The sequence below is a fragment of the Anolis sagrei genome, chromosome 5, assembly GCF_037176765.1.
Source record: "Anolis sagrei isolate rAnoSag1 chromosome 5, rAnoSag1.mat, whole genome shotgun sequence".
Classification (NCBI taxonomy): Eukaryota; Metazoa; Chordata; class Lepidosauria; order Squamata; family Dactyloidae; genus Anolis; species Anolis sagrei.
The window spans coordinates 73,882,730-73,905,644 of record NC_090025.1 but is presented as its reverse complement, the minus strand read 5'-3'; the positions used below and the strand labels follow the sequence as shown (position 1 = coordinate 73,905,644).

General features: G+C 40.8%; 1 protein-coding gene across 1 annotated transcript in view; it reads left to right on the top strand.

The window, feature by feature from the left end:
* LOC132777234 (vascular endothelial growth factor receptor 2-like) overlaps positions 1-20,050 on the top strand; it is a 40,375-nt gene extending 20,325 nt beyond the window's left edge. Inside the window, exons 11-19 of the mRNA XM_067468479.1 lie at positions 35-123; positions 4,878-5,013; positions 7,304-7,404; positions 10,090-10,212; positions 11,391-11,502; positions 17,569-17,668; positions 18,592-18,697; positions 19,012-19,163; positions 19,281-20,050. Coding sequence (XP_067324580.1) covers positions 35-123; positions 4,878-5,013; positions 7,304-7,404; positions 10,090-10,212; positions 11,391-11,502; positions 17,569-17,668; positions 18,592-18,697; positions 19,012-19,163; positions 19,281-19,311 — 950 coding nt within the window. The 3' untranslated portion in view covers positions 19,312-20,050. The remainder of the gene's footprint in view (positions 1-34; positions 124-4,877; positions 5,014-7,303; positions 7,405-10,089; positions 10,213-11,390; positions 11,503-17,568; positions 17,669-18,591; positions 18,698-19,011; positions 19,164-19,280) is intronic.
* Positions 20,051-22,915: the final 2,865 nt, after the last annotated feature.

Here is a 22,915-nt window from a genome sequence, read left to right as displayed (position 1 = left end):
AAAAACCCACCTTGCTCATGTGTTGTCTGTTCAGGTCCACTTATGGTGATTGTGGAATACTGCAAATTTGGAAATTTGTCAGTGTATTTAAGAAGTAAACGAAGTGATTTTATTTCATACAAGGTGAGATCTCTGGAAAGAGATTTTTCTTAGTTTAAGATATTTACTGCTGTGCTAACTTTTGGATGTCACTGGAGATTGTTGTATTGGAGTTAATGCAATGGTATTTTTTTCTTTTATTTCATCTACACTGTAGAATGAATACAGTTTGAGCTCACTGGCATTGTTCGGTGTGGGAGATTCCTGAGAGTTGTAGTTTGGTGAGGCATTGTGAAATGTTATGAATCAAAATACAAGCCTCCGAGACTTTCAGAGAAATTCGTAAAGATTTGTTGTTTTGGAGCTTTTTTTCCAATATAACATACTCCACTCACCATAATTATTTGAGGTGGAAGGGGGCGGAAGCTGATGTAATTGACAAGGGCAGCTGCATGCTGTTTTTCCCCCTTGTCAGTCAATCTGATCCTTGGACGGCAAGAAGATCAAACCAGTCCATACTCCATGCCTGACTTCTCACTGGAGGGGAGGATACTAGAGGCAACAACAAAACAGCCAATCAGAAGAAGAAAGGCAATCACACCGCTTTCTGCAAAGCTGGTCTATTCTTCCCTCAGCGTCTCTGTGTCTTTGTGGTGTTTGCAGGAGAGAGATAAAGACATGTGCTGGAGGTCTGTTTTGTTTCTGTGTGTTTCTTAAAACTTAAACTTATAGTAGCTTTTTGATCATTCTGTTTCTTTCTGTGTCTTCATAGGCAGTCTATAACCTTCCTCTGTTGAAATTATCCATTTTCTATATTATTTTTCAAATTTCCATAGCTGCCTACCTAGCTATACTCCCTCCCCAAACAGCCCTTTGTGCCCACACCCAGCAATCAGACCTGCAAGATCGTACTTACTTGCCTGCTTCTTCTGATAGAACAGAATTTGACTTTACAATTATGCTTATTATAACCCAGGGCTTGAATGCAGGAAGCCCCGTTCTTCTGGTGTGAGCAGAATTTAAAAAAATGTTGCTTGGGAAGGTGAGGACCTCTGTAGCAAAGTATTCAAAAGGCCCCATTTCCCAGAATTCTGCTCACATCAGAAGAACAGGTCTTTAAGTCTCATTGATATGAAAATGATTTAGGTTAATCACATATGTTTAAAATAAAAAAAATCTTTAAAATTAGTGAATAAATTGGTTGTTCTGAAACTTGGCAGGTTTGCTCCCTGCTCATGTTTTCTCACTGTGCCGCAATCTGAGGGGATACCTCTTGTACTTTAAAAAAAAATTAATTGATTTTTTTTTAAAAAAAACTAAAAATCAGTAGATGAACTAATCTTGCTCAACTTTTGCAGGATTGATGCCCTATTTATGTTGCCTCATTGTTCAGACATTCAAGGGGATACCACCTGAAGCTTTTAAATATATATATTTGTAAAGACTTTAAAAAATTTCTAAAAATTAGTGGAATACTGAAACATTCTGAAACTTGGCAGACATAAAGTCATAACAGTTGCCTACAAGTGTGCCAAGTTTTATCCTGATAGTCATAAAAAGGATGGGAAAATGAGCCTTGCAATTTTCCCTATTGCCACTAGAAGAACAAATCTTAACAAAGCAATTACAAAGCTTTGGAGATTCAGATTACAAATTGGAACGGGACCTCTCTGAATCTTTTTGAAGTGAAGCAGGGGCCATCCAAATCTCTTAAATGAATTACTACTATTCCATTGGTAGGTTAGGCATCGGATAATTTGAGAAGTCCTGTTTGGATAATAAGGAGCAAGTGTGGGACCTCATCCTGTATTATAGGACATATATGACTATTCTTTCAGCATAGCTTCTTCCATACTACTCCAGAAATGTGTATGCAAATTGGAGCAGTTGCCCCAGGTATTAGAAGCTGAGAAGCGGTGGTTAAAGTTTCTAGAGCATTTCTCTCTGTTGGAGAAAAGAGCTATGAATATCACACAGCATGTCCTGGTCTTGTAACTTAATCTTCTGCCTCAGGGGTAATGGAGGACCCCATCCTTTTGACAGACATGAAATGTGATTCAACGATCAGCCTAGCCAGCTTCTATAGGTGGAAAAAGATGTGCCACCTTGCCCTCCTTCTTCTCAGACAGCAAAATGTGTCAAGAAGACTGTCAGTCTGTGACTCAAGTTCAATTACGTTAGTCATGGCTAAGGTTACCATTCTACAAACACACACCTTGGAAATGAACTCAAATTTCTAAGCAGGCATTCATTGGACTGTGCCACAAGTCTCACAGAAAATATGGGACAAATTAGTCACTGTCAACTTGCTCTATTAGTGTCATGTGGATTTAGTTACAAATTACTAAACTGGATTGGGACTTTAGACAAGAAACCATGCAACAGATATCAATGTTGTTCTAAGCTCTGTGGTGGCAATGATAGCAAGAGGGAAATCACAGGAATAGTGTCAGATGGTTCAATTGCTCTTAATTGTCTCAGAAATGGGCCTTTCTCTCCTTAATTCTATCTTTCAAGTTGCATGGAAAGGGGCCTCGTGGTTCTCATGTCAGTAAGGCTATAGATCTTAGTCTAAATGTTAAAAAGACTACCAAATATGCTGAATCTTAGGTCCCAAGTAAGTTCTTTAAAGTTCAAACTTTAAATAGGTTTACCAGCTAACAAATGTGTCTGGTAAAGATTTGGCTAATACGCCAGCTGCTCCCCTTTCTAGATCTGGAGGACTTATAGATGGCTGTGCACTGGTAATCTCAAGGTTAAACTTCTGCAATATGCTTTACATTGAGCTGCCCTTGTACCAAGTTCAGAAACTCCAGCTGGTTAAAAATACGGCTGTCAGATTGGTTACAGGAACATCTTAGAGTGAGTATATTACACCTATCCTAAAGTCACTCCACTGGCTGCCAATTATTTTCTGGGCCAAGTACAAAGTGTTTAAAGCCTTACATGTTTTGAATCCAGGTTTACCTAAAGGATTACCTTCTCCTGTACAATACACCCCACACACTCAGATCCTCTGGAGGGCATCTGCTCCAACCAGCCAGAACCTGACTTGCAACCACCACCCAGAGGACCCTTTCATTGGCTCCGCCAAGACAGTGGAATGACCTACCTGAAGAACTACAACAGCTAAATAAGCTCTCAGAATTTTAAAACTATGTAAAGACCTATCTCTTCTGACAGGCCTACCCAGACAGTCTTTAAGCATGAATTTTAAATGTGTGTCCTTGGTTTAATCTCTGTTTTATGTATTTTAAAATGTATTTTATAGAGATACATTTTGGTGTGTAGCTTTTATAGAGGTAAGTTTTAATATGTGTATTTGTGATGTTTTTGCAGTGTTTATGTATTTTAATTATTCTTTAATCTGTTTCAAGCTATGAAGAGAGGCGGGTAAGAAATAAAATTATTATTATTATTATTATTATTATTATTATTATTATTATTAATACTGACACAAAAACCCAATATGACACAGCAAACGAGATATATATACTGGATTTTATATCACAAAATCACTTCCCAAGCATTTAGGATTGTGTGATGTATTTTTGAATGATGCAAGCAGATCCTTTTGTAGTTGACAGATCATGATTTTGTCAATGTTTATTGTTTTCAAATGCCGGCTGAGATCTTTTGGCACGGCACCCAGTGTGTCGATGACCACTGGTACCATCTGTACTGCTTTATGCCAGAGTCTTTGCAGTTCAGTTTTGAGGTCCTGGAAACAACTGAAATTTTCCCTGTTTTTTGTCACCTGGTATTGTGACATCAATAATCCAAATTTCTTTCTTTTCCACAATCATGATTTCTAGTGTATTGTATTCCAAAACTGTCAGTCTGGATTCAAAAGTCCCACAGTATGTTTGCATATATATCCATTTTCCACTACCTTTGCAGGTTTTGATCCCACTAGTTCTTTACTGCTGGCAGGTGATACTTGTGACATGAGTTCAAATGAATCATTTGGACCACATAGTTGTGCCTCTGTTTGTAGTCTGTCTGTGTGATTTTCTTGCAGCAGCTGAGGATATGATCAATGGTTTCATCAGCTTCCTTGCACAGTCTGCATTTTGGATTGTCAGTTGATTTTGCGATCCTGGCTTTTATTGCATTTGTTTTGATTTCTGCTCCTGGGCTGCAAGAATCAGGCCTTCTCTCTTCTTCTTCAATGTTCTATTAGTGAGTCATAACCAGGTCTTCTCTTTGTCAACTTTTCCTTCAATCTTGTGAAGGAACTGCCCACGCAATGCTTTGTTGTGCCAGCTGTCAGCACTGTTCTGTAGTGCAGTTTTCTTGTACTGATTCTTTGTCTGCAGTGCTTTGAGAAGTTTCTGATTATCGACTTCAATCAAAGCAGGTTCTTCACTTTCCTTTACATATTCTGCCCGGGCATGTTTTTCTTCTTCGACTGCTTATTTTATTTGTAAATCCCTCTACCACCAGACCTTCTAGGCAAATAGAGCCGGACAACATCACTGTGAGGATATAGTGAATAATGAATGGTCATGAGTTTTCTTGTTTTTTCGTCCAAATTGTCCAGTAATGCCTGCATCCAGTTTATGATGTCAGCAGTATATCTTATGTCAGGGGTGGCCCAGGTGTTTATGGCCTTGATGGTATTGCCTCCATTGAGTTTGCTTTTGAGAATTTTTCTGACCCTTTGTATTCTTTGCTGACCACAGTTTTCACATGTTGTTGTTTAGATGTCACTAATGATCATCATAATGTTTGTGAATAGCTTCAATACATATATTGCTAAAGTTTAAATCTTTGTAATTATTTCCATTTTGTACTACTTTGCCTGTTGCTAATTGAAATTCTGATTGTCTTCACAGACTAAAAAAGGGAGGTTTGGGCATAAAAATGAAGAAGAATTGAAGAAACACTTGGACAGTATCACAATAGGCCAAAGTTCAGCAAGTTCTGAGTTTGGAGAAGAGAGATCTCTTACTCATGTGGAAGAAGGAGAAGGTAGGGTTTCTCTTGATCTGTTAGTTATATGTGTACCACACCCTCCCTCCTATGACCTCAAGGCAGTAAAATACCTATGTTTTATACTAATATTAGTGAGATTTGTGTTTAGATTTATATTGGCTTTTTAATATTTTGGGGGGTACTGTATATTCCGGGCTATTAGACGACTTTTTAAACCTTGAAAATCCTTTGAAAACTTGGGGGTCATTTTGTCTTCTGGATATAAGCTAGAAGCAGGGGTGGCTCATCCATTACGCGAAGTAAGCGGTCACAGAACACTTTTTTTTGCCAGGGGCGCCTCTGTAAATGCCCCTCGACTGCCACTTGAGGAGTGCCCCCTCAGCTCACAACAGCCCTAGCAGTCAAGGGGGAGCCTTGGCTTTCTTGCCTCACTGACGGGCGATCTTCTTCCCCCCTTGAGCCTCACCTTGCCCCTCTCGTTCCTGCTCCACCCAGCCACCGGGTGGGTGAGTAGAGCGGGCATTCAATTGTTCTCCATGTTTGATCCCTTCCCCATGACCGGCTCCCTTTCCCGATCCCCCGGCGCTCCACCCGCCTCCTCTCCTCTCCCCAATCCGTGGGTGGGACAACGGGCGGAGCCGCTGCGCCTGGCCTGTTTTGGGTCCAGAGGCGTGTCTGAAGACCCCAGCATGTGAAGACCCCAAAAGTCGCCTCTTCTCCTGACTTTCTCTTCAGCCATTGGGACCAAGAGAGAGAGAGAGAGAGCCCCTCCAGCTGGAGGTATCTCCCATCTCTGCTCCCTCCTTTGTTTTTGCGCCTACCTTCAGGAAAGGTGGGCATCTCCACCTCTGTCTCTCTCTCTCTCTCTCTCTCTTGGTCCCAATGGCTGAGGAGAAAGTCAGGAGAAGAGGTGACTTTTGGTGCACCCACCAGGGTCTTCAGGCACGCCTCTGGACCCAAAACGGGCCAAGCAAGGGAGCAAATGCGGCAAGGTGAACTATTACTGGGATGTATAGTTCACCTACAATCAAAGAGCATTCTGAACTCCACCAATGATGGAATTGAACCAAATATGGCACACAGAACTCCCATGACAAACAGAAAATATATATCAATGATTGGTCGGGGGGGGGGGGGGACGCCAAAATACTGTTTGCTTACCGTTGAAAATTACCTAGGGCCGCCTCTGGCTGGAAGGACCCTAAATAATAAAGTAAAGACACAAACCAGGCTATTGCAGAGGGGCGGGAAGTTACCTCGACACTGCAAAAGTAATTGTACATTCCCTGGTATTTCAATCCAGCACCCACAGCAAGTAATTCAGCTGTTTCTGCGCCAGGTTTAATCAGTAAGGCAAACTCTTTAGTTTGAATCCGGGGAAGGTGGGGGGGGGGGGGGGAACCACTGTGAAATTGGTGACCAAAGTTTCACAGCTCCTATCTCCCCCCCCCCCCCCCCCCGGAGTTGCCAATAGGACAATGGTAAAGTCCAGAGCACACTCTTTTTTCTCTTTTGCAGCTTGGACCGAAGGGGAGAGTTGCCTAGCAACAGCGTGGAGGGGGGAGGGGTGGAGTCAGGCAGGACCAGCAGCAGCAGCGCTTGCTTTGCAGGAAAAAAACTGTATTAAGGCTTTTTAATTTGAACAGTGAGTAAATACAATATTTAAGAAGAAATACAAACCAAATACTGGTAAGTGATCCTTTTATTGGTGATGGTAACAGAAAATGCAACTGCTGATCAAAATATTTTTAGATGTCAAAAGTGGATTTATTTTCCTCCTGCCTTAATGCAGTTTTTTTTCCTGAAAAGTGAACTCTGTTTCAACCAATCAGATCATGAATACAGACAGCACCTGGCTCTTCAACCTCATTTATAAACAAGGAGTAAATATCTGGTAAGAGACCAAGGCTCCAGATATCTGCCTTGGTTGTCTTTTTTGAACATATTTTGAACGCCATAAGTCAAAACTTTCTTTGACTTATAGTGACCCTATGATGGGTTTTTCTTAGTAAGATTTGTTAGAAGGTTTGCCGTTTGGTTTTCTCTGAATATACCCTACAGTACCCAGTATTCCCTGCCAATCTCACTTCCCAGTACTAACAATGTCTACTCAGATAAAAATGCATTGCATTTAGTAAAGCTTACTCACAGATAAGCACATCCAGGGCTGAAGCTTAAATCCCTGGTGGTCTATAAAATCCTAGGAGTAAGATCTTAAGAAAGTGAATTGGATGATGGGATTTGCTGGTACCACAGAATGAACTGTGTTAACCAGGATCCTTATTATCATTGGGCATTGTTTATGAATTAATATTTCCCTTTACAGCAACATCAGAAGATCCTTATAAAAATGCTCTAACCTTGAAGGACCTCATCTGCTACAGCTTCCAGGTGGCCCGGGGGATGGAATTCCTGGCCTCACGGAAAGTAAGAAATTTCTCTCAAGGGAAATTACATTCATCAAATGACTCCATTCTTCAGGAAAAGATAGTGATAAGGGTGGTGCTGAATAGCAGGAAACTAATACTCATGTATGGATCTTAGTGTTCTTGAACACATTGAGTCTAAGCAGTTGGTATTACCTAGTGCGTTTATAAGAATGTCAATACTTGCAAATTCACCTTCAGGCATATGGAGAGCTGACAGGGGAGTAGATTTTCTAGCAATCTCCCAGTAGTATGCTGAGGAACTTGTCCAAAAGTGGCTTTTCCAAGGTCTGGCCATTTAGTGAAGTATGCTTTTACCAAATTTGTAGAATCATAGGAGTAGAGGGGACTTCCACCCAGAACTACTGCAATGCACTCTACATGGGGTTGCCTTTGAAGACTGTCCGGAAGCTTCAAATGGTCCAACGGACGGCAGCCAGGTTACTAATAGGAGTGGCGCTCAAGGAACATACAACTCCTTTGTTGTGCCAGCTCCACTGGCTGCCAGTTTGCTACCAAGTACAATTCAAAGTGTTGGCATTAGCCTATAAAGCCCTAAATGGTTCTGGCCCAACTTACCTGTTCGGACATATCTCCTCCTATGAACCAGCTAGGACATTAAGATCGTCTGGGGAGGCCCTGCTCTCGATTCCGCCTGCGTCACAAATACATTTAGACGAGAGACAGGGCCTTCTCAGTGGTGGCCCCTTGGCTATGGAACACCCTTCCCAGAGACATTAGATTGGCCCCTTCATTTCTAGCATTCCACAGAAAGGTTAAGACCTGGTTGTTTGAGCAGGCATTCGAAAAGGCAGTGTAACAAATATTGGAATATGGAACGACTGGATGATGAGTTTGGATCTTGATTTTAACTAAGAGACAGTATGAGTTATGTTTTATTGATTTTTGTAATGATTGTATATTGATGCATGATTTTAATTGTTTTAATTGTTTTATGCTGTTTAAGCATTGAATTTTTGCTACTGTAAACTGCTTTGAGTTGCCCGAGGGCTGAGAAAAGCAGTATATAAATGGAGTAAATAAATAAATAATAATAAACACTAGGGTAGGATAAGGCAGCCTGCTCAATCCAGGCACCATTTCTGGTTTGTCTTTGGATATGGCTTTGCCTGACGTAGCAGGGCAATAACCCTGTTCTGCTTATTTTACACCTTTCTTTCCTAGCTTTTTGCCCTTTTTATAGGCTTCACATCACTGATGTTATAGGCTGATGTTGATGCTTCCCCCAGACCAGCGTCAATATTTTTGGATCACCTCCGACCCTTTTTGGAGGCATGATGCAATATCACTACAGATAGTTGGGTGCTGGATATCATGAGGAGTGGCTATGCTATTGAGTTTACTCATCTCCTGCCAGAGTCGATATCAGATTCAAGACTATTCTTTTTCACAATACTTTTTAGTTCCCAAAAAAGATGGTGGCATTCATCTAATCTTGGACTTACAGGGCATCAATCGAGTTCCAGAGGGTAACATTACCTATTATTCTGACATTGCTACAAAAAAGAGCATTGTTTGCAACAATAAGTTTGAAAGATGCCTGTTTTCATATTTCAATTTAATCCAGCCACCACAGGTTCCTTTCCTTTTTGATAGGAACCAAGCCTACTCTTTCAATGTTCTACCATTTGGTATCTGCACAGCACCCACAGTGTTCACCAAGTGCATGGCAGTGGTGGCAGCCCATCTCCACCTTAAAGACATAATGGTTTTTCCATACATTGACAATTGGCTTCTGGTCGCAGAGTCACAGACTCAGCACCAGGCTCACATTACGATAACTTTATATCTCCTGCAGAGCCTGGGTTTGGCCATCAACCACAAGGAATTCTCCCTCATATCAGTGCAATGCATTAGGTTTATAGGGGCCATCATCAATAAAGGGTCTATCTGCCAGATAATAACTTCAGAACCCTCCTCTTGGCAATACTGGATGCATACAGGCGACCCATCAATCCAGGGACACTGGCCACTTAAAGAGAGTCAATGCCACATCAACTACCTGGAGTTTGTTGTAATTCAGAAAGCACTTTGAGCATTCGAGGCCTCTCCAATAGGGCACATCATCCGGCTGTTGGCAGACCACATGATAGCCATTTTTATATCAACAAACAAGGAGGCACTCATTCCCTCAGTTTGTTGAGCCTCATGTTCCAGATTTGGTCATGGTACATTCCACGAGGAATATACCTTGGGGCACTTCACCTTCCAACACCCTCACAGCTGGCTATATATGCAAGGGGAATGAGTGGGGTTAACACCAGAATGTTTTTAAGAGTTCTAGAGAATTCTGATCTGCCTTGCACCTGGGTACAAGCCCCATATGTGTGAATTTCACAGATTACTATTTGAACAAACATGATTACAGGTAAGGAACCTATTCTTTCTTAGGTGGAGAACACTGAATTTAACAAGGACACTAGTCCGTACTGTTATGCCTGGAAAAACCTTTAGGTGCTGTATAGGTAAAACTTGCCAAATTGGAGGCACAGAACAAATGTAACTGACAGCTTGATTTCACTGTAATGCTAATTGTTGTTTTAACTCTTATCAATTTTTTAAATTTGTATGCTACTTTGAGTCCTGGAAGAGAGAAGTGGGATATAAAATTATGGTGATGGCAGAAAGAACAGAAAGAACTGATATACTGCTCATTTCTTTGTAGTGTATCCACCGAGACCTGGCAGCTCGAAATATCCTTTTATCAGAGAACAACGTTGTCAAAATTTGTGATTTTGGATTGGCTCGAGATATTTACAAAGATCTTGACTATGTCAGTAAAGGAGATGTAAGTTTCAGTGTCTGAAATCTGGAAACATTGTATGGGAAGTGTTACTAACAGTGGCATCACAGCATATATTTAATAGTTTATTTTGCTTAATCACCTCTTTGATATTCAGTAATTGCTTCATTTGTGTGCTTTATGGTTTTAGTTTTTATTGCAGACACTTCAGATAATGTTTTGTTATTGGATGGTACTAAAATGTTGTAAAAGGTTTTTAAAGAAGAAGGTTTTTAAGATCAATTCAGGGGATGCTATGGTTTTAAACTTTTAATTTGTTTTAATGGTTTTTAGCTGGGATTTTTAAAAATACCATTTATATTTAATCTTGTTTTAATGTTTGCATATTGGTATATTTTAAATTATATGCTAATGTTTTTATGTTAAGCCAATTTGAGTCTCCTCTGTGTATAGATAAATATAATAACAATAATAATAACAAATTATTATTAGAACAAATGCCATCAAAGCCAGAACTGAATAGTTGATGACAGGTCCCAAGTGTAGACGCCACAAGGAAGCAGATGAAATGATAGATTACATCCTCAGCTGCTGCAAGAAGATCGCACAGACAGACTACAAACAGAGGCATAATACCGTTGCTCAGATGATCCATTGAACTTTTGCCACAAATACCATTTGCCTGTGACAAAGAAGTGGTGGGATCACAAGACTGAAAAAGTTATTCTCCGACTTCCGAATTCAGACTGACAGAGTTTTGGAGCACAATACTCCTGATCTCACAAACGTGTTAAAAAACAAAGTATGGATTGTCAATGTTGCAGTCCCAGATGACAGCAGGATTGAAGAGAAACAACTGGAAAAGCTGACACAATATGAGGATTTAAAGATTGAACTGCAAAGACTCTGGCACAAGCCAGTAAAGGTGGTCCCGGTGGTGATCGGCACCCTGGGTGCAGTGCCTAAAGACCTTGGCCTGCACTTAAACACAATTGGTGCTGACAAAATTATCATCTATCAGCTGCAAAAGGCCACCCTACTGGGACCTGCATGCATTATTCGCCAATACCTCACACAGTCCTAAACACTTGGGAAATGTCTAATGTGTGATCCAATGCAACAGCCAGCATAGTGATCTTGTTTGCTGTGTACTAATCTTGTTGTGTTTCAAATAATAATAATAATATGAAAAAATAATGTGTTGTTATTTTTTAAACATTTAGGCTAAGTTACCCCTTAAATGGATGGCACCAGAAACCATTTTTGACAGAGTATGCACAATCCAAAGTGATGTGTGGTCCTTTGGTATATTGCTGTGGGAGATATTTTCCTTAGGTGAGTTATATTCCTTTGCTAACTAAAAGATGAATCCTATGCATATTTAAAGTGCTGTTGAATCTATGGAATTGACTCCCAGTTCCATTGCAGCCTAATCTATACAGCTATTAAAAAGCCATCATATTTAGCCCCTGTTTTAAGAATTCAGATATATAGTAGAATCAAGATATGTAAACGTGGGTAAAATATTTCTGTGAGGTTATATTGCAAGCCTCAAGGTTGCTTTTCCCTGACCAAAAGGGGTCAGTTGTCTTTTCTTGAAGCCTCCTTCTGCACTACACAATTCTAGAACTATATTCCACTTTAACTGTCATGGCTGCCTCCTATAAAATCCTGGGGGATATGTTTTGGAGAGACACTAGAGCTCTCTGGCTGAAAATTCCAGCCTTCCTTAAACTCCAGATCTCAAGATATCATAGGATATAATCCTGGCAGCTAAAGTGGAATATAGTGCTAGAATTGTAAAGAGTGGGAAATAGCAATTTTTGTTTTATATATATTATGGGGCTTTCTTATATTTTAAACCTCAAAAATGCACATTTTTCACAACCAGAAGTGGACTTCTGAAATAGACGTTTGTACTGTTTGGTCCCTGGAGAGTTTCAAGGGTGGGAAATTACTTCTTGTGTCCACAGCAATTGTTCACCCCATAGCTACCAATTTATCCATGAATGCAGAGCAAGTAACTGGATGTTTACAAAATATTGTAATTGAATGTATTTCAAGACTTAATCTATTGGTTCTCAAGACACAAAACTATCTTTTAGTGTGGACTGTAGAATCCATTCCGTGTCATCTCTTTCCCTATGGCAGCCCCATGCATTTCGTAGAGCTTCTCTGAACACTCAGATGTGGTTTGTCATTTCCTTTTTCTGAAATATAGTCTATAGCACCTGGGTTTCCCCATTCAAATATTCACCTGGGCCGACCCTGATTGCTTTAAAAAAAAGAGGCAGAATTTGGTACCTTCTCAGTATTTAATCAGTGAGAGAAAGACGTATTGGTTAGTGGTTTGGCCATTGCATGATTCCACTTGCAAAGGGTCTTCAACCACTGGACCCCAAATACACAGACCAGCATATTGGTCAGAGATTCCCAACTATTGGGGAAATTTCCTTTCTTTTTTGTGGTCTCTGTGAATCACACAATTTGGTATTCTTGCACATGTGCAGAGCACTGTTTGGAATCATGCTCACCTTATTTTGCATGGTGACAGGATGCAGTATTTGAGTTGAAGAACGTATGTCCCATATCAGGATACACCTGGTACGTTCTTGATTCTCAATGATGCCGAGAATGTTCCTGATTATTTTCCTCAGAACCAGCAATGTGGAAGTCTACCCGTAGCTTAACTTCACTGTCAACTGAGGAAAGCCTCATTTGGGGCCCACTCCTCTGAGAAAGTTTTCCTCCAAGAGGACAGGTTTTCCAACCTCTGGCAATCAATCAATGCTTGTCGACTCCTTTGAACAGTTGAAGCAAATTTTCCTCCAAGAGGACAGGTTTTCCAACCTCTGGCAATCAATCAATGCTTGTCGACTCCTTTGAACAGTTGAAGCAAGCTGTGCAATTGCCCTCAATTGCACAGCTTCTACTATGTCAGTCTCACCCTCTGCAGCTGTGGTTCCCCACATCTACCAACCTCTTTGGGACTCTTAGAGCAAATCTCCCTCGAACCCAGATTGCGTTCCATCTTTTCTCTTATGGTGGATCATCTGTGTCAGTTTCCGCATCAACTACCTGAAGTTGTTGGTGTTCTTCAAGGCCCTGAGGTGCTTTGTGAAAAGAATCTCAGGCTGGAGGATACAAGTCCTGATGGATGACACCACAACTATAGTCTACATGAAGAAGCGGGGTGGAACACAGTCCCACTTGCCATGGTAACTAACTTTGGAGCTTTGAGACTGATGCACAAAGAGTAGCATCTTCCCAATCACCGTTTTCCTTCTAGGCCAAGACAATTTGCTGGCAGTTCCCTCAAGCAGAACTTCCATTGCATTCCATGAGTGACAACTCCACTGGGCCTCTCTATCTAGCCTTTTTAAGTCTGGCGGCACTTAGAAATCATTCTCTACACCATATCAACCAATACATAGTACTGTTGGATTTGCACTAGGATCCCTCCGAATCCTAAAATTGGGTGCTTGGGGATGCATTCCTTCTGAAATAGAAGTGTCATCTCTTCCTAGCCTTCTCTCTGATACCACTGACTCCAAACATCTTTGAGAAGCTCTTGGCTGATGAGATCCAATGCATGCTGAACACTCTTTATGGCCAAGGTGACACTAGTTCAGCCACTTGCTGTGATGTCTCAATATAGATATCACTGCTTTAGTCTCAGCACCGACTTCCTCACAAGGTCAAATGGCTGGATTCGTCATCCTGATATTGAATCCTATCATCAGGCATGGTGGATCAAGTTCTATGTCTACCATATCCTAGAATTTTTGCTATAAACCCAACACCAAAATGTTTTATGGGTTGAAATGGGGTTTTGTATGACCCCAAAACTAATGTTCTTGAATTTCTGGGGGCCCTGTCTGATAAGTTACTCTCCTTCCATGCTGCATCCAATCCCAGGTTGGAGCCTCAACCCCTTGAATCCTTGTTTTCATGTTTCCTAAACTTGTTCTTGTATAAGACCACCCTCTTGGTGTCAATCAGTTCGGCAGACCAGGCCAGAGAGCTCTGTGCCTTTCCGCCAGTACCAGCCCTATCTCTATTAGACCCAACAGGGTAATCCTCAAACCGATTACTTTCCTGCCCAAGGTAGCTTCCTGCTTTCATCTGAATCAGTGAGAAATTGCCATTCTTGCTTTGTTTCCGAATCCAACTTCCCCATTAGAAATTGAAAGCTTCACTTGCTTGATGTAAAGCATACCTTGCTGTCTTACTGGGCAGGACTCTTGACTGCTCAGATTCACATAGACTATTTCTTACCTATTCTAAAGACAAGTTGGGGCTACCGGTGTCTCCTCAGAGGCTGTTGAAATGGTTACTTTCCACTATTAACCTGTGTTACAAGCTCACTGGAAAGCAGCAACTGGACCATGTTAAGGCCCATGGGACTACAAAAGCTTCTGCTGCTTTTCTAGAAGGGGTTCAGCTAGAAGCCATTTCTTAGACAGCTACATGGAGTGCCCCTTCCATTTTTGTGTCCCGCTACCATTTGGATGTGGGATCCTTGAAAGATACTTCCCTTGGTTGCTCTATACTACTGTCACATTTTTGTTAATTACCTTGCCTCTTTGGTGCAGTTTTGAAGGTAACTTCTTATGTTTATGTTTATCGTGTATAGTTTTCACCATCAAAGCTATATACCATGTTCACTGGGCAGAAATTCTTTATGTAACAAATTCCTATCCTGACGGTGCAAGTTTCTCTTTTGTTCAAATGTTTGGTCATGCTCTGTTGGGTTCGTACACCATGAATCAGAGTGATGTTTATTGGGCATATGGCATGTATATGCACACAGCCTGTTGTGGCACAGCAGGAGCCTCAGGAAGAGCTGGAAGAGGATGATGTGTTTCAGATTCCTGAACATGTTCCTATTGTTGATACAAATGATGTTGTATCTATTTAGAGAGAGTTTGGTTATCGATGCACCATTTATGGTGAACATATCTCTTTGTGTACCAAAGCGGATGGTCTGCTAAGTGTGTCATGACCCCCACTTCTTACGCTTTCTAGTCACCCAATTGTGTGATTCACAGAGATCATGAAGAACAAGGGGTAATTCCATGTCTGTATTTCTTTGGGTGGTCTTTTGTGAATTCACACAAACATACTCATCCTTCCCACATAGGGGTCATGCCACCTCAGATCTCAATATGGGCTGCAGCTGTGGTCTAGGAACTGAGGGGTTTCGGTGACAACTGGGCCTTATATAGCCCTGGGACAGTGGACAGGTTTACCGCCAAAGCATTTCTGCCTGTTGATTCCAGAAGGTTCTGAATAGTACTCTGTGCATGTGTGAAAATATCCAATTGTGTGAATTCACAGAGAATCACTCAAAGAAATACAGTTACAGGTATTTACCCCTTCCTCGGGTCCCTTTTGACCAATATGGAGCATGGATACATATCAGTAGACAAGAATTACAAGTGATTTTAGAATCTACCTGAATCAGTCTAAGCAAGTTATGCAACAATCATGCAAAAATACTCACATATGATGCAAATAACCTCTTCGTTACTGAAAAATATATACCCAGCCGATCAAAGGTCAAATACATACTAATGATTACTAGGCATCCAAGATGGTGCTGAGGTAAGAGGGGCCTTACTAATACTCAGAGAAAGAATTTCTAATCTGAGTTAATCCAATCTGATCCAGTGCTATCTCACTCTCCCTCCAGTGGGGCTGCCTTAACGGGGACCCAAGAGTTTAAAGGACTCCTTGGCTGTCAGGAAAGTGTGGTCCCAGAGCATGGAAGCAAAGGGAGAGAGAAGAGCAAAAGAGAACAGGCCGAGCGCCATTACTATCGGAGCCTATTACCATCTGAGACATTTTTTTCCAGTGCTCTCTTCCCGGCAGCCAAACCCACCTGAGGCTAACATTGATGCTGTACTGTCCTGACTCACTGAGCCACGTCCGTAGACTCTGTGCCACATGGTAGCGCGTCCGATGAACTGTCTGTGTGTGCTGCTCTGTGCTGCCCTGTGCTGCTGCCTTTGTACTGCCATGTTCCTGCTTGCTTGACTGGGTCTGGTGCAGCCTGCACAGCTTTTGCCATCTCGTGCCACTAGCTGTGCCATTGGGCTGTTTGGCTCTGGTCTACTTCCATTGGGCCAGCTCTCACAGGAGCAGGAGGGTGGCTGTCCTGCTGGCTGCCTCTGCCATGGAACCCAATTCTCAGCGGACTGCTGGCACTTTTTGGCTGTCTTCTCTGCCAGCTATCACCCCCTGAACGGTGAGTCATTGCTGCCCCTGCCCGCTCCTTCAGCTGTTCCCTGCTGGTGCTGCTGTCTCTCCCCCCCCCCCCCCCCCGGTTGCAGTGACTACCTGTGGCTATTGAAGTGGGTTGAGGTTGTGTCCTCTGTACTGCCATTGTACTGCTACCTTTCATTCTGCACATCTCCACTTCAACAAGTCACCCTGATCCTTCAAGCCCCTTGAACAGAAATACCTTGGTTCAGATTGAATCAAGCCCTAACAAACTGGGATAATTTGTATTGCTGCTATTGGTATTGCAGCAAAATCATTTTGTGTCACTGCTAGGCCAACCATGTGGCTGCCCGATTAAGGCACTAAAACTGAACCAATGGTATTGCTGCTAAGTTACACCACCAGAGTCAAATGATTGCAGTGCCTAGATTTAGTTGTAACTGACTAAATGAATCACAGGATCACTGGAGAAAGATCTCAAAATGGGGAGAAATGTCTGGATGGGGAGAAATGTCTAGATAGGTTTTAATTTGCCCCTATGAATCAAATGTGATGTTTAATTTACACAACTTCTATCTTAGTCGGTTAGCCTGTTTAATGGGGAGGGGTGTACACACTAGAAAGGAGGAGGGTTTCCATGGCTGGGAAGGGGCCATTGAAGTGATTCAGGGCAGGAGGGGGTGTGGGAGGAGGAGACCAGCTTATCACCATCATGGGGAGCATAGGAGATTTATTATTGCCCCCAAACGGTCTCCTCCAGTAAGTAACTTCATGTCCAAGATGGCAGTCCCCCTCATCCCCAGGTTGAAACTTCTGCTGTTAAATGCCAGATCAGTGCATGGCAAAACAACTATCATAATAATTTTTATTTCTTACCCATGTCTCCTCGTGGATGCAGGTTACAACATAGGTAAAAACACACAATCATCTTAAAACATTCCATAAAATACACATATTAAAATATATTTGTATAAAATACATATTAAAATACATTCCCCAGGATTCCATTGGATGGCACCATGATAGTTCAGGTGCTATGAAACTATTATAACTGTGCTGTGCAGATACCATTCTCAGTGATCTGTAGCAATTTTAGATAGTTTTCATACCAGCAAGCAGTGATAAAGCTGAATGGACTTGTTAAGCACTTTAGTTAAAAAAAACTTACCATTTCAGGAGCCTCGCCATATCCTGGTGTTAACATTGATGAGGAATTCTATAGAAGACTGAAAGAGGGGACACGAATGCAGCCTCCGGATTATACACCACCTGAAATGTAAGAATGTTTTCTGATATAAATAAATCTTGTTTTATTTATTTATTTATTTTATTTGCCACACTTTTCAGCCCGAAGGTGACTCAGGGCAGCATACAGACTGGCAACAATTAATGACGAACACACATAAATACATCATTTAAAACAGATTAAATCACATAATAAAATTCATATAAAAACAATTTAGAACTATAAAAATCAATGACTTCTGGGTTTAAATCCATGTCCATTTGCATTGTTAAGCCGTTCCATATTCGTTCACTATACTGATTTTATCTGGTTACAATAAGTTTCCAAAAGCTTGCTCGCAGAGCCAGGTTTTTACTCTTTTCCTAAAGGTCAGGTGGCAGGGGGCTGATCTAATATCCCTAAGAAAGGAGTTCCACAGCCGAGGGGCCACCACTGTGAAGCAGGCAGGATCGAAAGCAGGGCCTCCCCAGATGATCTTAAATTCCTGGAAGGTTCATAAGGGGAGAAACGTTTGAACAGGTAAGTTGGGCCGGAACTGTTTAGGGCTTTATAGGGTAAAGCCAGCACTTTGAATTGTGCCCAGTAGCAAATTGAGAGCCATTGGAGCTGGCGCAACAGCGGAGTTGTATGCTCCCTGAGCACTTCTCCCATTAGTAGCCTGGCTTCTGCCCACTGGACCATTTGAAGCTTCCAAATTTTCATGAATTGGTGGCTCGTATAGAATTTTTTTCCCTTCCTCTGGGCAGAATGGTTTTGATCACTGCTCACCATTTTGTTCTAATAATAGCTATCGATAATAAGTGGACTTTAATTAAAGCAGAAGTAAGGGATCACATGACTCTCCAGCTGTTATTGTCCCAAATGAAACTAATAGTGAAGAATGCTTAGAAGTTTCTTTCAATCAGTACCACATTTCCTGTTTCTGATTACTCCAAATACCTTTGTTTCTCCAGTTATCAGACCATGTTGGACTGCTGGCTTGAAGAACCCAAACAGAGGCCAACTTTCTCAAATTTAGTGGAACACCTGGGAAACTTACTGCAAGCAAGCGTACATCAGGTGTGTTTTTCCTATTTAAAATGCCATGAATTGATTATTTTTATGCTTTGTCTGAATGTTTAAATTTTATGTATGTCTTATGTTTAATTGTTTTTATGATTTTACATTCATAGTTATATGTAGTAATTGGTTATTATGATTTATTTGTTGTACTGTACGTTGGCATTTAATTTTTGTCATTAGTATGTTATAAACCACCTTGAGTCCCCCCAGTGGTGGGAAAGGTAATATATAAATACAGGAAAATAAATAAAAAATTAATTAATTCCCCCCAAAAAAGAAAAATACTTATTTTGGGCTTGTTTTCACATCAGGGTGGAAAGGACTATGTTGACCTTCCTCAGATTGCATTGCTGAATACTGAGGAAGATTCTGAACGCTCTGCACCAACTTTCCCTATTCCTTGCAGAGAAGAAAAGGAACTCAGTAATACTCAATCTCATTATGACAGCACACTGGAAATGAGGTTAGTAACATAAGAGATATGTTAAGCACTTCCACTTCAATTTGTGTGTGTGAGTGAGTAAGATGTTAGTGAGATTCAGGAAGGCTTTAATGTTGTTCTTTACCTGTTTCAAACAAGGCCACAATATTCACCAGTCCTATACTACTGAGTTCCTGTTCAGAAGGCACCAACACAGAATGGACTCCTGGCAAAAAAAATAAATAATCCAAAGACAAAATATACAGATGAAATAAGGAAAATCTCTAAGTTGGGAGATAACACAGAAGAGATCGGGAGTCAAAATATGATGCCAAACCAAATCTCCGCTCCTGATTGGTGATACAGGACTTTCCAACAACAGATGGTAAAGAAAAAAGATTCCCTAAAGACTTTGGAAAATGGAACGAAAAACTTTGGGACCGAGCAAAAGAGAAAGGGGAGAAAAAAACTCTTTGCCAATATAAGATCAAGAAGAATGTTAGTTCAATTTGGTAATTTAAAATGTTGAGTACTGATTCATATATATTTTATATAATACAGTTAATGTTTTGAAACCCCTCATGTAAGAGATATTAGATCAGCCATTCTCAACCTGGGGGCCGCAACCCCTAGAACAGTCGATTGGCAATATGGGAGGTTTTGCACCACCGTCTTGTTTGGCCCTGCCCCCTTTGAGTCCCTGGAATGGCTGCTGGGCAACCTCTGGGAGCCAAATAGCCAGCCAGCATCTTCCTACTTTAGAATTCTGTTGTTATTATTATTATTATTATTATTATTATTAAGCAGAGCCAGAATGGCCATCTGTCAGGAGTGTTTTGATTGTGCTTTTCCTTTATGGCAGAAGGAGGTTGGACTGGAAGGCCCTTGGAGGTCTCTTCATACTTTAAGATTCTATTATTATTGTTGTTGTTGTTGTTGTTATTATTATTATGCAGAAGCAGAATGACCATCTGTTGTGGAGGCTTTGATTGTGTTTTCTTTGCATGAAGGCAGAAGGGGGTTGGACTGGATAGCCCTTGGAGGTCTCTTCGCACTTTAAGATTCTATTATTGTTGTTGCTGTTATTAAACAAAGGCAGAATGACCATCTGTCAGGTGTGTTTTGATTGTACTTTTCCATTATGGAAGAAGGAGATTGAGCTGGATGGCCTTTGGGGGTTTCTTCCTACTTTAGAATTCTATTATTATTATTATTATTATTATTATTATTATTATTATTAAGCAGAGCCAGAATGGCCATCTGTCAGGAGTGTTTTGATTGTGCTTTTCCTTTATGGCAGAAGGAGGTTGGACTGGATGGCCCTTGGTGGTCTTTTCCTACTTTAAGATTCTATTATTATTATTATTATTATTATTATTATTATTATTATTATTATTATTATGCAGAGGCAGAATGAGCATCTGTTGTGGGGGCTTTGATTATGCTTTGCTGCATGAAGTCAGAAAGAAATTGGACCGGATGGCCCTTGGAGGTCTCTTGCAATTCTAGGATCCTATTACTATTGTGAATTCCTCCCAAACCCCTCCAGTATTTTATGTTGATCATGGAGGTTGCGTGTGCCAAGTTTAGTCCAGATCTGTTATTCATGGGAGGTCTCAGTGGTCTGTGGAAGTCAGAGTTGAATTGGTTGAAGGTACTGCAGATCGCATCATCTGTTCTCCATGCTCCCTCAAATATATTGCTTTTGTGCTTAATCGTGATTAATTTGTAACAATGAAAATACATCCTGCATATCAGCTATTTACACTACAATTCATAACAGTAGCAAAATTACAGTTATGGAGTAGCAATGAATAACATTTTATGGTTAGAAGTCACCACAACACGAGGAACTGTATTAAAGGGTCGCAGCATTAAAAAAGCTGAGAACCACTTTATTAGATAGTAGAATGGTTATGTAGTGGGAAAAAGCGGGGATGACTGATAAAGATACATAGTAGATTAAGAGTATATAAGTATATGCAATACTAACCTACTAACAAATAGACTTAAGTAATAGCTTTCTAAGTATACTTTGGCAATAAAAAGCAACAACTTAACAGGAAGAACAAAAAAGAATTTTCAAGAACAAAAGGAAAGAAGACAGCCAACTGAAAACAAAGAAGATGATCATTGAGTTTAAAGAACAATAAGATTCCTCTTTTCCATAGAAAAAAACACTGACTCTCCAAAAAAATTAGTAGTTTAAACAATGAGTGTTAAATGTATTGTCGAAGGCTTTCATGGCCGGAATCCATGGGTTTTTGTAGGTTTTTCTGGGCTATATGGCCATGTTCTGGAGGCAATTTGCCTACAAAAACCCAATGAGTGTTAAGGTAGTAGAGACCAAAAACTGGATGTAATACAATACAATGCTTTAAAAGATTTTTACTTGTTCTCCTCACCACCCTCCTTTCTCTTGATAGTTCATCAGATATGTGTTAAAATCTTTAAATTACTAACAATAACATGAATAAATCCGGACCCCCCCCCCCCACTTCCATACTATACATGGTGGAAAAAAATATTAATTAAAAGATCTTGTAAAAAAAAAGAGTCCTGCATTTATTTTACTGGTGATACAAACAGTAGAACAGCATGTTCAGCATGTGCGCAGAAGGGGAAAGGAATAATACATAAAATACAAAACAAATATGAAGAACATAAAGCCATGTCTTCTGCAAATCATAAATTCTCCCATTCTGTGGGATTCTGGAAGTTACTATTCAAAACTAGAAAGATTCCAAGCCCTATGTTTTACCTAGTACTCTTGACAAAATAAAGCTGGCGTTTTTCTTTCCTTTTGTTTTCACGTGTGACTTAAATTCCTGAGATCCCTGAGAATACCATGATGCTGTAATGTTTGCAACTTGAACAAATTTGGTAAATGAAACTTTGGCAGCATTTTGCTGTGGTCTTCCATTTGTAGTCTTTTACTATTTTTGCTCTCCAGGCTACTTTTTCCTGTTATTTTTATGATAATGAAAAGGAAGAAGGAAAAGCACCACCACCATGCCATCAGGTCCACCAGCATGAACAGCACCGTGTTCCTGCAGCCTGAGTCCTCGAAGAGCAGCTTGAAGTGGAAGCCTACTGGCAGCAACCACTCATTGACCTCCAAGTCCTGCACCGCATACTCTACAGCTGGGTGCACTCACAGCAGCAAGAACAGGAAAGCGGCCTCCTGCGGAAGCAGATGCTTCTGCCTGACAAAACACAGATGGAGTTTGGGGAAAATAGACCTCGACATTTGGGAGTTGTAGTCACTGGGATTCAAAGTTCACCTTCAATCAAAGAGAATTCTGAACTCCACAAACGACAGAATCGGGGCAAACTTCCCACGACCAACAGAAAATACTTAAGGCCATCCCATCCAACTCCCTTCATCAGGGCAAGAAAACATAATCAAAGTCCTCCTGACAAAGAGCCAACCAGCCAGAGATATAGATAGATATGATTCACACAAAGAGAGATATAGTATCATAGATTTGAAAGGGGCCCTTAAAGAAGGACAATGATATGTTGCATGTCCCAGGGTGGGCAAACCAGACACTCTCCACATCAACACTGACAAAGAAACAGCAAGAAATACTGTGTTTACCCACAAGCATAAAGAAACTACATATATTAGAAACCAACACTTACTCATTACTTTATTTTCCAGATCAACAGGCTGGGCCACAGCAACGCATGGCAGGGGACGGCTAGTGTGTGTGTGTGTGTGTGTGTGTATATACATATACGTATAGTTGTAGAATTATTCTGATGGGTATTCCTTTTGTGTTTTCGTGGGG